At 51.6% G+C, this 15,018-nt stretch overlaps 3 protein-coding genes across 4 annotated transcripts; 2 read left to right on the plus strand and 1 right to left on the minus strand.

Moving 5' to 3' along the window:
• Positions 1-7,453: 7,453 nt before the first annotated feature.
• On the plus strand, positions 7,454-9,659 carry LOC123060545 (uncharacterized protein At2g34160). The gene is made up of 5 exons (XM_044483304.1): positions 7,454-7,782; positions 7,881-7,929; positions 8,955-9,017; positions 9,220-9,284; positions 9,397-9,659. The coding sequence occupies exons 1-5, from the start codon at positions 7,582-7,584 to the stop codon at positions 9,484-9,486; spliced, it is 468 nt and encodes a 155-aa protein (XP_044339239.1). The 5' UTR covers positions 7,454-7,581; the 3' UTR covers positions 9,487-9,659.
• Positions 9,660-9,922: 263 nt separating this feature from the next.
• On the plus strand, positions 9,923-10,927 carry LOC123060543 (DCC family protein At1g52590, chloroplastic). The gene is made up of 3 exons (XM_044483303.1): positions 9,923-10,382; positions 10,465-10,557; positions 10,644-10,927. Exons 1-3 carry the CDS (start codon positions 9,985-9,987, stop codon positions 10,732-10,734), a joined length of 582 nt encoding a protein of 193 aa, XP_044339238.1. The 5' UTR covers positions 9,923-9,984; the 3' UTR covers positions 10,735-10,927.
• On the minus strand, positions 10,849-14,430 carry LOC123060542 (probable polygalacturonase At1g80170). Of its 2 annotated transcripts, XM_044483302.1 has the most exons (11): positions 14,360-14,430; positions 13,974-13,989; positions 13,059-13,232; positions 12,804-12,935; positions 12,537-12,689; positions 12,399-12,419; positions 12,085-12,292; positions 11,887-11,968; positions 11,639-11,750; positions 11,405-11,518; positions 10,849-11,331 (listed from the first exon to the last, which is right to left on the minus strand). In XM_044483302.1, exons 1-11 carry the CDS (start codon positions 14,428-14,430, stop codon positions 11,098-11,100), a joined length of 1,317 nt encoding a protein of 438 aa, XP_044339237.1. In that variant the 3' UTR covers positions 10,849-11,097. The 2 variants fall into 2 exon arrangements, with proteins under 2 accessions (XP_044339237.1, XP_044339236.1); XM_044483301.1 differs by lacking the exons at positions 13,974-13,989; positions 14,360-14,430 and adding an exon at positions 13,313-13,494.
• Positions 14,431-15,018: the final 588 nt, after the last annotated feature.

Consider the following 15,018-nt stretch of genomic DNA (forward strand, 5'->3'; position numbering starts at 1 on the left):
AGAAACTTAAGCTTGTCAACATAGTCCAGGTCATGCTCTTCCGCCGGATCCTACCGTGTCAACAACGGGCTTTCAACTTATGGGAGTTCGACCCGGCCCAGCACCAGACTCTACATGAGCTCTTCGACACGACGCATAAGGACGTCTGGAAGGTGTTGTTCAAGGGCGCCAAGGTCCCTCCTTCTCTTACCAAGGACCACGAGCTAAGCGTGAAGCGCCCTGTGAATCCGGTAAGCTTTGTGCATAGGGTATTTATTTCCCGTAGCTTAACCATGTGCGGGGTCTGACCTCCCATGACTTTGATAGGACTGCGTGGAGACATCGAAGCAGATTAACTGTCCGGCCCCTCTGCCCGAAGACCCCGCAGACGCTTTCCTGATGGAGATGCGGACTCCGGCTCCTTATGAGGTGCCGGAGAAGACCAAGAAGAAGGCCAAGGGAACCCAAAAGAGTTCCCGACGCCAAGTGGTATCGGACTCATCGTCCGATAACTCTGATACACACTCCTCCCATGAAGACGAGGAGAAGGAAGATGAAGATTCTCCCCCTCCAACCGGGGGGACAAGAAAAGGAAGGTCGCCCCAACCGGGGAGGCCGAAGGGTCCAAGAAGGGAAGGACTCTCCTTCCGGACTGCTCCACTACCGCCGGCGGCGGCAAAGACGAGTGGCTGCTCAGGGCCAAGCCCCTGGCAAAGTCGTAAGTATTCAGATACCAGAGTAACTCATAGCATACTTTTGTTGCATTGCTTCCCCTAATGTCAAACATGATTATGCAGTCCGCCCCAAGCCCGTATCGACGTATCCTCGTCGGACGGTTCCTTGGACTCGTCGGACATGGATAGTGATACACTTCCAACTGCCTCCTCTCCTTGTCCTACGGACAATGCCAAGGTATTGTCTCAAGGGGCACCGAGCCGGGGGGAGTCAGTCCCGAAGGCGCCTCAAGGCGACCTTCCGGACTCCAGGAGCAAAGGGAGTAAGGCTCCTAGGGGCTCCAAGTTCGGCCCTCAGCCGAACACCGCGCCGGAACCTCCAATGGTTCCAGACTCGGGCAGGCAGCCCCCTTCCAAGAAGGGCAAGCCGTCCGTGCCGGTGACCTTTGTCCAACCAGAGGCACCGGATGACCTGCTGGGAGCGCTTCGCGGCGCTTTCATCGACAAAGAGCACCGCGCTATTATGAGTGTGGTGGTCAAGAAGGTTCAGTCCGCCAAGAGCGGACTGACTGAAGCTTGTACCAGCCTTCTAACAGGCTTTGAGGTAAGTATTTAAAATATAGGAAAAATATTACCGCATAGACATTATCCCCTGATGCTCTGTTTGGTGTTCACAAAGAAAAGCCGAATAGATGATCGAATAATATCTGCAGGAGTCTAATATAAGTATGTCTGTATGCGTATGCAGGCTTCGCTGCTGACCTCTGCCGCACTGACTGCGGAGGTCGCCGCACTGAAGCAGAACTTCGAGCGGTCCGAGAAAGATCTCGGCCTTGCCAAGAGGCAGCTTGAGGAGAACAAGGGTAAGTAATACCTTGTCTATATAAAAAATAAAATGTGGTTGTGAACTGACAGGATCATCATGAATGTGCCAGGGGCCACGACCGAAGTGGCGACCCTAAAGCAAGCTTTGTCCGAGGCCGAAAACAAAGTGGCCAAGGAGCGCACCGAGTGGGAAAAACAAGAGGCATGGGTGGGCGAGGTGCAGCAAGAGCTCCAGGCTCTCGTGAAGAAACACGAGACTTTGGAGATTGACTCGAAGACGCAAGAGTCCGAGCTTGCTGCGGCCCTCGAGAGCACAAAGCATGCCAAGGCTGAAGCCCAAAAGGCCCTCCAGGAAATTGAGTCGATGCGGAAGATAGCGGCGGGTAAGGCATTCAATATGCAAAACAAGCATGTGAAAGTAAATTACTTGTTACTTACCCGAGTCCGGAGCTCTCTAGGAGCATTCGCAGATTTGCCCCGCAGCGTGTCGGATGCCGCGAAATATTACCAACCCACATCCCCAAGAGGGAGCGGAAGCGTGCGTTAAGGGATGTATATGCGTTGGAGCCAGTCGCCCCAAAGTTCAACCCATGGTCTTCCTGTCTGATCACCCTCGATCGCAGGGACCATCCTACTAGTGTCTGTCATGGCGGATTCGCAGCACTGGTCCTAGACCCAATCATCGACGGATTTCACCTCACTCGAGTCCTTATTGACGGCGGCAGCAGCCTGAACCTGCTTTATCAGGACACAGTGCGCAAAATGGGTATAGACCCCTCAAGGATCAAACCCACAAAAACGACCTTCAAAGGCGTCATACCAGGTGTAGAGGCCCATTGCACAGGCTCGGTCACACTGGAAGTGGCCTTCGGATCCCCAGATAACTTCCGAAGCGAGGAGTTAATCTTCGATATAGTCCCGTTCCGCAGGGGCTATCATGCACTGCTCGGGCGAACCGCATTTGCGAGATTCAACGCGGTACCGCACTATGCATATCTCAAACTCAAGATGCCAGGACCTCTGGGGGTCATCAAATTCAATGGAAACACAGAGCGCTCTCTTCGCACGGAAGAGCACACTGCGGCCCTCGCAGCAGAAGCGCAAAGCAGCCTCTTAAGGCAATCCACCAGTTCAGCGATTAAAGACCTGGACACCTTCAAGCGCGCCCGGAGTAATCGACAACAAGACCGCCTGGCACGTTCCGAGCTCGCATAGCAACGCGGCCCCCACCCCAGTACCAGCCAAATGGCGAAATCCGTGCCACACGTACATAATTACGCGTTGAAAATACCATGGGCATAGGTGGGGAGGGGGCACGACTATGGCACGCCCCAAGACACGGCTAAACCGCAGTAGGGGCTTCCCGCGTTGTTATTTTTCTCTCTTTCAAGACTTTAATCTCTGGAAACCCAGTCCGGTAGTACGATTGCCGGACACACGATGCAACAACCAAGGAGGCAGAAAGCTACGTCACACCACGGAACTCCCAGGTGGTTTGTGATAACGAGTGAAAATACCTGCTTTAAATAACGTTCCTCAGGTTGCCCTTGGAGGGGACATGTCAAATAGTCCTACTTTTTGCTTATCGCACTAGTTGTATCATTCTGCTTCGACGCACCTTTTTGAATAAACAATGCATAGCACTAGACTATTACCGCATTCTCTATTCTTTTTTTTATATATATATATATGTCCATTCATAACATTCAGCACCCGTACACTCTGGTACGGCCAATACACCAGGGGCTCAAGCATACCCCATAATACGGCGTGAGAAGTCCGAACACTTTCGACAGTGCGGCACCCCGAACTTATAGCGTTATATGCATCGACTCCGAATTATGTCTTGGGTCAATAGTTGGGTTTGCCCGGCTCCCATGTTTTGGTACCTTACGTTCCGCTATATCGGGTAAGGTAGCACTGGGAGAACTACTGCGATTGTGCCCCGGTTCGTCTAGGCTAAGCACCTCAGTAGAGAAAGCTAAAACTGACTGTCATGATAAGGCGATAGCCGGTCGCTGTTCGAGAGGTCTCGAGTCCCTAAAGACTTATGCCGCTTAGAGCGAGGAGTCGGCTTTGTCCGGCTTAAGGCGTGTATAGCGCCCCGAATTCGGCCTTCCGAATACTAGGGGCTTCGCCAAAACTGAAAATTGTAGACTTCTATGGCTAAGTGAGAGTGATAAAGCATTATAGCCCGATTGCCTTGTTCGTTGCGCTGAGCACCTCCCTCAAAGGACCCAACAATGGAAACAAGAGTGCTCAGATTCATCCCGAACACCCTAGCACTCGTGGCATGGGGGCAGAAGCCGACGACTAGCCATCTCTCAGATTTAAGAAACAACCGCACAAAAGGTAATATTTCAAATTCAAACAAGCGTTGCATAGCGCATATGAATAAGTTTTCATAATACAGGATCACACGAGCGAGTTCATTCAAATATTACATCCTTTGTACACTCATCCGCCACAAGACGGGCACCCTTCAGGACACCCTCATAATACATGTCGGGGTGGCGATGCTCCTTGCCCTACGGCGGCCCCTCCTTCACCAGCTTCTCGGCGTCCATCTTGGCCCAGTGCACCTTTGCACGGGCAAAAGCCCGGCGGGCACCTTCGATACAGGCGGACCGCTTGATGACTTCCAGCCATGGGCAGGCATCCACAAGCCGCCTCACCAGGCCGAAGTAGTTGTTGGGAAGGGAGTCGCCAGGCCACATCCGGACTATAAGGCCCCTCATGGCCTGTTCGGCCGCCTTGTGCACCTCGACCAGTTGCTTCAGCTGGTTGCTCATAGGCATCGGGTGTTCGGTCCCAGTGTATTGAGACCAGAACAACTTCTCCGTCGAGCTTCCCTCCTCGGCCTGGTGATACTTTGCGGCATCCGACACGCTGCGGGGCAAATCTGCGAATGCTCCTGGAGAGCTCCGGACTCGGGTAAGTAACAAAGAATTTACTTTCACATGCTTGCTTTGCATATTGAATGCCTTACCCGCCGGTATCTTCCTCATTGCCTCAATTTCCTGGAGGGCCTTTTGGGCTTCAGCCTTGGCATGCTTTGTGCTCTCGAGGGCCGCGGCAAGCTCAGACTCTCGCGTCTTTGAGTCAAGATCCAAAGTCTCGTGTTTCTTCATGAGAGCCTGAAGCTCTTGCTGCACCTCGCCCACCCGTGCCTCTTGTTTCTCCCGCTCGGTGCGCTCCTTGGCCACTTTGTTTTCGGCCTCGGATAACGATTGCTTCAGGGTCGCCACTTCGGTCGTGGCCCCTGGCACATTCATGATGATCCTGTCAGTTCGCAACCACATTTTCTTTTTTTATATAGACAAGGTATTAGTTACCTTTGTTCTCCTCGAGCTGCCTCTTGTCAAGGCCAAGCTCTTTCTCAGAGCGCTTCAGGTCCTGCTTCAGTGCGGCGACCTCCGCAGTCAGTGCGGCAGAGGTCAGCAGCGAAGTCTGCATACGCATACAGACATACTTATATTAGACTCTTGTAGATATTATTGATCCTCTATTCGGCTTTTCTTTGTGAACACCAAACAGAGCATCAGGGGCTACTGTCTATGCGGTAATATTTTTCCTATATTTTAAATACTTACCTCAAAGCCTGTTAGAAGGCTGGCACAGACTTCAGTCAGTCCGCTCTTTGTGAACTGAACCTTCTTGATCACCGCACTCATAATAGTGCGGTCGCTTCGTCGATGGAAGTGCCCCGAAGCACTCCCAGTAGGTCGTCCGGTGCCTCTGGTTGGACAGAGGTCACCGGCACGTACAGCTTGCCCTTCTTGGAAGGGGGCCGCCTGCCCGAGTCTGGAACCACGGGAGGTTCCGGCGTGGTGTTTGGCCGAGGGCCGAACTTGGAGCCCCTAGGAGCCTTAATCCCTTTGCTCCTGGAGTCCGGAAGGTTGCCTTGAGGCGCCTCCGGGACTGTCTCCCCCCGGCTTGGTGCCCCTTGAGACAATACCTTGGCATTGTCCGTAGGACAAGGAGAGGAGGCGGTTGGAAGTGTATCACTATCCATGTCCGACGAGTCCAAGGAACCGTCTGACGAGGATACGTCGATACGGGCTTGGGGCGGACTGCATAATCATGTTCGACGTTAGGGGAAGCAGTGCAACAAAAGTATGCTATGAGTTACTTTGGTATCCGAATACTTACAACTTCGCCAGGGGCTTGGCCCTGAGCAGCCACTCGTCTTCGCCGTCGGCGGCTGTAGTGGAGCAGTCCGGAAGGAGAGTCCTTCCCTTCTTGGACCCTTCGGCCTCCCCGGTTGGGGCGGCCTTCCTTTTCTTGTCTCCCTCGGCTGGAGGGGGATAATCTTCATCTTCCTTCTCCTCATCTTCACGGGAGGAGTGCGTCTCGGAGTTATCGGACGATGAGTCCGATACCACCTGGCGCCGGGAACTCTTTCGGGTTCCCTTGGCCTTCTTCTTAGTCTTCTCCGGCACCGCATAAGGAGCCGGAGTCCGCATCTCCATCAGGAGAGCGTCCGCAGGGTCTTCGGGCAGAGGGGCCGGACAGTTAATCTGCTCCGATGTCTCCATCCAGACCTGTCAAAGGCATGGGAGCTCAGACCCTGCACATGGTTAAGCTATGGGAAATAAATACCCTATGCACATAGCTTACCAGATTCGCAGGGCGCTTCGCCTTAGCCCGTGGTCCTTGGTAAGAGAAGGAGGGACCTCGGTGCCCTTGAACAGCACCTTCCAGACGTCCTTATGCGTCGTGTTGAAGAGCTCACGTAGAGTCTGGTGCTGGGCCGGGTCGAACTCCCATAAGTTGAAAGCCCGTTGTTGACATGGGAGGATCCGGCGGAAGAGCATGACTTGGACTATGTTGACAAGCTTAAGTTTCTTGCTTGTCATGTTCCGGATACACTTCTAGAGTCCGTCCAGCTCCACCGATGAGCCCCAGGACAGGCCCTTCTCCTTCCAGGAAGTGAGCCGCGTGGGGATTTCGGATCGAAACTCGGGGGCCGCCACCCAGTTGGCGTCATGCGGCTCAGTGATGTAGAACCACCCCGATTGCCACCCCTTTATGGTCTCCACGAAGGAGCCCTCGAGCCATTGAAGCTATGGACCTATTGTTGTTAATCTTAGTGGCTTGCGCGGGTGAGGAATCAAACTACGAACCTATCGCTGCTAATCCTACCAGCTAGCCACTGTAACTTGTAAGCTTCGGTGTCCAAATAGGCAGCGTGGGGATATAAAAACTATAAGCCCCGATAGATTTAAACATTTTTGAAATTCTGAAGATGATTTATTGTTTAAAAAAGTGAATATTTTTTGAAACATGAATAATTTTCAAAATTTTGAACAATTTTTTCAAAAAACGCAAACATATTTTGGGAATCTTGATTATTTTTTAAAATGTGAACATTTTTTTGGAATTAGGAACACTATGATTTTTTTTAAATTCCCCAATTTATTTTTGCATTTTTGAACAAATTTTCAAAACATGAACATTTTCTAAATTTTCGAAAGTATTTCGAAAACATGAGCATTTTTCGGAATTCCTAAAGATTTTTTGAGTTTGAGCAAATTTTAAAAATATAAAGATTTTTTTGAATTTGGCAATTGTATTTTTAAAGAAATTTCGGACATTTTAAATAAGCTAACAATTTTGAATCCTAAGTTCTTTTACCTCTGATTTGTTTTGAAAATTTTGAACAAATTTTGAAAACCGGCACATTTTTTGAGATTTTGTTTTTTAAATGAAAACTTTGTGTTCTGAATATTTTTAGGAAAATGAGAAAAAACATTTTTGAATAGTTGATTGCTTACCACATATGTGTCACTTGGTAAAATAGATGTGATAAAGAAAAAAGAAAAACAGATACGGAAAAATGGAAAACAGGCCGGGCCAGGATACAGCTCTCGCGTTTTTTTCACGTCGGCCGGCTGCAACGACCAAGAAAAGCCCAATCAAAGTAGGGTTACGCGTTTGCTGGGTTTGGTACTTTGCTTACCTTCTTCCTTCGCCTCCGTCCGTTTCTCTCTGCGAACGCAGCACGCAACGTGGTCGAGACTACAACCTAGAACGAGAAACCTAGAAAAAAAAAATCCTGTCGATCTAGCTTTGCGGCGCGGCAGCAAACCAGCCAGCACTCATGGCGGTGGAGGGGATAACCGAGGGCGTGAGGGGCCTCAAGGTGGAGGACGGCGAGGGGGCGGCGGGCGCCGCGGCCGACGCGCCGGCCGCCGCCGCCGCCGCCGGGGAGGGGCAGAGGCGGGGCGCCAGCGGCAGCAGCAACCGCATCCAGGTGTCCAACACCAAGAAGCCCCTCTTCTTCTATGTCAACCTCGCCAAGGTACCGCGCCGGCCAGTCCACCTTTTTGGTTCGATCCCCTGTTCGTTCGTCCGCGCCGTCTCTGAAACGATTTTGCTTTGTTGGTTTGTTGGTTGCAGAGGTATATGCAGCAGCACGGCGACGTCGAGCTCTCCGCGCTCGGGATGGGTGAGTCTCGTTTCTCCCGTGCCTCTGATTGATTGAATGCCAGTAGGGATGTAATTTTGGTAACGCCGCCTGCGCAACCGATTGCTATGTTTACACTATTTATGGTGTGATTTGTGCCTCGTGTTTTCGCGAATTTGATCGAGTGATTGTGCGGCCTTAGTTCAAACTGTGACACTTATTATGGATCGGAGGGAGTAGCTTAGATGTGTAGTTAACCACTAGACTTTCGGGACAGCTAGGATCCGTAAAATATTCTGTTATTGCTTAAACCCTAACAATTCCCCTGGACTGTGTTGTTGCTAGTTTCAGAAACTGGTGAGTTCATTTGATAAAAATATTTGCACATTAACGTGCTCCTGTGATATTTTTTGCTTAATCTGTTGTAAATAGTCTTCTGTCGTGGGATATGCCTGTTTGCATAACTGAATATTGTGTATTCAGTTGTGCAAAAGTCAATCGGATTGTATCTCGCGCTCTTGAGTACTCGGGGCCAGTTGGGGAAAGACCGCGTTCTTGATTACTCAGCCAGTGGGGGGAAGATCGCCTCCCACGTATTTTTTGCAAGAAGAAGAAACCTCACTTCCCGACTGAGGAACCCCACAAACCCTGACAGGCCACACACACAGGCCAGCCGCCACATTACTACTGGCCGGGCCGGTGCCATGCAGATATAATGGTTTGCCAGTGAGGGAGGTTTTTTAACCAGCCCTGAAATTTGCTTCTACGGGGAATCATGCGCTGGAGGTGCTACTCTGGAGCCACAAGCGTTACACTATGGACCCTTTCGCTCTTGCGCTCTTGAGTAATCTCATATAACTATGACTATCCACAATACTTCTGCAAACCATGGGCACTTTGACTTGGATGTTGAAAACACATCAGTCTTTAGGATTGTCAAGTAAAATTGATTGATTACATATGTAAGTTATGGGCTGCCATCTGGACTTATTAGTGGCACTTCCGCATTCATTGAGTTTCTGTTTTCTTTATTGTTTAAGTTGGCACTAACCAAGATGTGTTTGCAGCCATTGCGACGGTTGTGACTGTGGCGGAGATTCTAAAGAACAACGGCCTCGCTGTTGAGAAGAGTAAGAATCTTCTTCTTTCCCTGTAATGTAGACTATGTCTGATCAAATGGTGTTGTTATGCGAAAATTGCTACGTGTGATCATGATCAAACGGCTGTGCGGGCGTTCGCTGGGGCCTCCCTCCCAGGGAACGTCAGCCAGTTAACATTACCGTTTATCATTATGTGCTCTGAACTTTCCTCTTTTAACCTTGATGTGTGTAGAGATTAGGACATCCACAGTGGAAATAAATGACGAATCTAGAGGCCGCCCATTCCAAAAGGCCAAGGTCAGAGAAGAACAACAGTTTGGCTTGTCTCTTTGGTTGCCAGTGTGTCATTTCTCTGATGTATGAAATTCGACTTAACAACTAAAACTGACATGGATATATGTTCACGCAGATTGAGATAGAGTTGGGGAAGAGCGAGAAATTCGACGAGTTGATGGCCTCTGCTGCGGCAGACGCCGAAGAAGGCGAGGAGGAGGCCTGAAGAACCAAACAAAGCCGTAGCGACCGCATCCCGTTGCTCTACTTTGTTTCCGCTGTTGTTTAAAACTTCAGAACCAATGCATGAGACATGGCGTGTGTCCCTGTTTAACTTGTATTTTCTTAGTGTCAGTGTTTGTGAACTCTTTGGCAGATGATGAATCTGTTCCGCGTGCATTTTTTTTCTCCAAACCGCTGGCTGGAAATAATCTTTTTCGCGTGTGCTCTGCTTGGTCCCAATCTGGTGGCTCTACGTTTATAATGTTGTTGATGGATACCACTATGGTGCAAATGCAAGCGCTGTCCTTCTCATGTAATTTTAGTTTGGAATGTGAAAGTCTGGGAGCAAATCCGCTCGGCTGCAAGCCCGTTTTACCCTGGCCAAATTACCCGTTGCTGGACGTGCCACGTAGCCTCAGGCGCACCGTGCGTTCGGCTCCGAAGAGAATGAAGCCTCAACAAGCCACTGCACAGCAGATACACGGGAGAAACGAAGGAGGCGATGGCGACCATGGCCGGGCGCTACTGGTGCAGCTACAGCTCGCCTTCTGCGCCGCCGCCCCAGCGGCAGCGCGGGCCTCCGCTGCAGCCGCGACACACGGGAGGACGGGGAAGGGGACTCCGGCGACCGAGCCTACGGGCGGCCGCGTCGGCGGCGGGGGAGCCCGTGAAGGCGGCCACGGACGCCGAGTTCTTCCAGCCCGCCGACTCGAGGCCCATCATGCTCTTCGACGGCGTGTGCAACCTCTGCAACGGCGGCGTCCGGTTCGTGCGGGAGCGCGACCCTGGCCGGAGCATCAGGTACATCCCCCTCCAGAGCGACTCCGGGAGGAAGCTCCTGCGCCGGTCCGGCAGAAGCCCCGACGACATCTCCAGCGTCGTCCTCGTCGAGAAGGACAGGTAACCATCGCCTCTAGCTGCTCTGCTATTGTTAATGGACATCAGCCATGGACCAAGTATCAGAAATGTTGTTGCTGTGCAGGTCCTACATCAAGTCTGAAGCTGTGCTGAGGATAATGGAGTACCTCAACCTGCCGTTCCCGCAGCTCGCCGCGTTCCTCAAAATTGCCCCTCTGTAAGCTCAATTCACACACACACGGCATGCTTTCAATTGAACCACTGCAATTGCAAACTACTAATTCTTGGCGGTGCCATGGCTAGGTTTGTGAGGGACTTCGCCTACGACAACGTCGCGAACAACCGGTATGTGGTGTTCGGCCGGTCAGAGACAGAATCATGCGAGATACTCTGAATTGGTGCCGCAGATAAGCACCTCAGTGCTCTTGCTTATAGTATTATAGATAGAAGAATGGCCATACATTGAGAAGTTGTAGGCATGACAGATATGAGACAGAATCATGCGAGATACTCTGAATTGATGCCGCAGATAAGCACCTCGGTGCTCCTGCTTATATATTATAGATAGAAGAATGGCCATACATTGAGAAGTTGTAGGCATGACAGATATGAGATGGCATGAACCACCATCATTACAACCAATCCAATTTTAGCACTACTACCCTGCCTCACGTAGCGCTCACCTATGGTAAGCATTTCTGCACTTGCTCCTCTGTCTATGTCCAAGCACTATGTTCACGACGGAGAGCACTTCTGATCAGAGGCCACGGAAGCGTACTTGTGGCTTCACCTTGCCCGCGACTCTTCCTTGGGCATTTAGGATTTTGGCTTTTGTTGGGGCCGTGTGGTTGGCCCAAGAGAGGTCCACGTTGTGGAGAAAAATCCCGTGGCATGGCACGCTTTTGCTGCACAGGATCTGGATGGCCTCTTGCTCCGAGGACGTCCCCCGGATGTTGATGAATCTTGCGTCCGTTATGGCCACACCACCTTCCTGCAAATGCAGCCAATATGGTTTCAGTTGAGGTAGTGGTGGTGACTGAATTCAATTGAGTGGGTTTCCTCACCCGTTCTGGACAGTTTCCCTGGGGGCAATAGAACTGGTCGATGTAGATAGGATACCGTACTTCAGTCATGTTGAGGTCCGTGAAAAGGAACGTGTTCGCTTTGCCTCGCCCTCCCTGCATTTCTCATAACATCATATAAGTTTGGGGAAAATACTACCATGGTGTATGCAACCATGGGTTGGTATCTTTGAACTGACGGCACACACATGCATGTAGATGCGGCTTCAGTGTTACCTGCCACGATTTGATCCTGACACCGGTCATCGTATTAAAGAAGTTGCAGTTGGATACTGTAATTCTTTCCACCATCGTTTGTTTTTCACCGGCACCTCCAAGGCTTCCCACACTACACAATAAGGTCAAAACAGCTAACCTTGCTCAATGTATGCTACTCAGTAGACAATGCTTATCAGAAATATCTTATGCACTTGGTAAGCACAGGCCTGCATATATAAGCATGGCTGTGTTGTGCATCTGTATACCTGATGCCATGGCCGGGCCCACACATGACGTCAGTGACGTTGACATCGGTGGTGCCCGTTAGAATCGACACGCAATCATCACCTGCACTTGTCCAATGTATCCATGTCAGCAGCAGTGTTGCAAACATGCTTCAGGAGTGTTGCAAACACCCTTGATGCGATACTGCAATGTGCATGCAGTGAAGGAGGGGGGTGTACCGCTGTGGATGTTGCAAGAGGAGATGCGGACATGGTCGGAGGCCCCCATGGTGATCCCGTCCGTGTTGGGGCTGTCGCGGGGCGCCACGACGGTGACGTTGTGCACCTGCACCTGGCTGCACTCGAACACGCTCATGTGCTTGTCGGCGCTGTCCTTGAGGCGTATGTTGGTCACCCGTAGACCGTTGCAGAACGAGAATGACACCAGCTGGGTTACAAGTATGTGCAAGCCTGGATGAGTTTCAACATACACACATACATATGCCTGACTAGTTCCAGATTGAAACTGAAAGAGGGATTGTGTGTGCGCTTACCTGTGGCCGGTAATGGCATTTCTGTGGGAACAAGAGAGGAGGGGCGTCAGCGTCAGGTTGTGCACAATGTATGTATATATGAAGATAGAATGAAGAAGGCAACGGCCATATTTGTTTGCCCAGGTATGCTGCTGTTACCTTCTTGTTGTAGCAGTCCCACCACGGCGCGCCTCGGCCGTCGATCTGCCCGCTGCCGTCCACCGTCAGGTTGTCCACCCTGTAGAAGGCCAGGAGGCTTGTTAACGACTTTAGGCCCCAGATGGAGCTTGGCGCCACGATGTCCCCGTCCACCTGCGGAAGCACCAGCCTCGGTTATATGATATGTCTTGTGCTAGAGACTAGAGACGAAGATGGGTCATGCAGGACGGACGGCCTGATCGTCGTCGATCGCCGGATGGTTTTTACCTGCATGGTGATCGGCGACTTGCAGGGTCCCTGCAACTTGGTCTCTCCCAGCAGGAAGGTCCTTCCTTCAGGGACGTACACCGTCGCCCCGCCGCTGTCTCTGCATGCCGAGTCCCACGTCTCCTCGAACGCCTGCCGGCGAGACGAAGACGGAGGGTGCAGATAAGCAAGTAAGAAAGATCTGATCTGACCGGCAATGTGGTGACCAAGATGCATGCACGTCGAGAATCGTATGGGAGTACGCTGATGTTATACCTTGGAATCATCCGTCTTGCCGTCCCCGGCGGCGTGGAAAGCCATGACGCTGTACCGAGTCCCTTCCCCTTTCCGCCGCCCGGCCGCCGCCGCAGATCGGGCTTCGGCCGACACCACGAGAAGCAGTAGCAGCGGCAGCGCGAGGAAGGAGGCGCCATGTCCTGCTGCAGCCCTCTGCCATTTTCAAGATCCACACGTCAGGCAAAGCAACACATAGATGATGAGCGACGGTAGAGCATAGCTGACGCGCATACCATGATGATCACCGATGCTACCACGATCAGCAGCTGAATCGGTGGAAGAAGAGCTGGCTGGGGATGCCTGCTGGTAGTAGGTTGCAAGCACCGCCGTGCCGACCGATGACGCCGACAGCCGTGTGCTCATGTGTATGTACTTATACATACACGCGCGAGACGAGAGCGCACGACACGAGCGTAGGCGCAGCAGCAAATGGGGCAAAAATTCAGGCCAAACCTCTCGTTTGTCGTGGCAGTAATGCCGCGGATGTTATAGATATCCAAATCAGCGCAGGAGACCGCGGCCGTCTGTCTGTCCTTTCCCCGTTTGAAAGAGGAGATTAGCTGCACGCGAGCCCCAGAAATGCCATGCGGTTATCCCGCCCAGCTGCCTGCGTTTGCGCCTTGCCAAAAACGCGACGCGACGCCATTTCCAGCATGTAATCGCGTCCGTCCCTCCTCTCCTCTTGCGATGGCTTGATGGTTTATTAAATGGGTGTAGTATTTCATTCCCCGAATTGCAGAACAAGATACAGAGGGAGGATATCGTTAAGGGATCGAGCAAATGCACGGGTGCACGTCCGGGGCCGTCCGATCGCGAGATGGACGGCTTGGGCGGCGCGGTCTGGGTAGCTAGGATTTTCCTTCACAGCTAATGCCATGGGTGTGGATCACGCACCAAGATCGCCTTCTTGCTGAAATTTTACAAGATCGTCGTGGCTAGAAATACAAGTAGAAGGAGCACGTCGAGTACACGGCCATTGAGGCCGAGTTCTTCGAGTTCATCACTGGTCGGTGGACAGCAAGAACGCCCGCTTCCTCGGGAAGTACACGTCGCTGCGATGAGAAGGATGGAGAGAAAGGGAAGCCCTCCGATTAGATTGAACGGCAGATTGAACAAGTAACTACGGGTGGCCAGTAGTAACATAACTGTAGAGGAGCCGAACCCCACGCTTACAAATGAATGCTCGGCGACAGGCGACGTTTCGCGCGCGCGCGCGTGTGTATGTGTCAGCCAGTTTTTGATCCTATGAAATCTCTCGCTCACCGTGCGCAATCACTCACCCATCGTGGATTCGAAAGCCTACTCCAAATTGGGAAGACTTCCATTCTTTTCCAAAGGCGTGCGCCGACATTGCATCGGTTGCAAATCCAGGGAGACCCGCAACGTCTCAACCAACCCACCTCATTCGTTATTGTAGAGACAGATGAGATGGGGCGTGATTGTATTGCCACCCATCTAGTGCCTATATATGTTGTTGCAGGTATTGCCAACGTCCACATCTAGAGTCCTATGCAACAAGCAAAGGAGATAAGGACGTGGCCGGCCAAAATTACAACAGATGAGATCCGACGTGATTGTATTGCCAATCATCTAGTGCCCATATATGTTGTTGCTGTTGGGTTATGGATGGACTTAGGCCCATATAAGACACTAATCCCTGGTTAATCTTGAGGCCCATGTATGAGATGATAGGTGGTGGGAAGTTTAGTCCCACCTTGCTAGTTGAGGAGAGTTGAGACCCCTTTATAAGGGCTGCTCTACCACTTGCCATTGGGAGCTTGGGAAGAGGAGTGGTACCCGGGGTGCGACTCTTCGCGGGACCCGCGTTGCCAGGATTCGTCGACCCCTTGCCGGGAACAACGACTCCCTTGCCGGGAGTGAAGTAACCTAGTTCGGTTCACTCACTCCCTCTCGCTTGACCTAGCTGTCATCTATTGTT

The sequence above is a fragment of the Triticum aestivum genome, chromosome 3A (assembly GCF_018294505.1).
Source record: "Triticum aestivum cultivar Chinese Spring chromosome 3A, IWGSC CS RefSeq v2.1, whole genome shotgun sequence".
NCBI classification, from domain to species: domain Eukaryota; kingdom Viridiplantae; phylum Streptophyta; class Magnoliopsida; order Poales; family Poaceae; genus Triticum; species Triticum aestivum.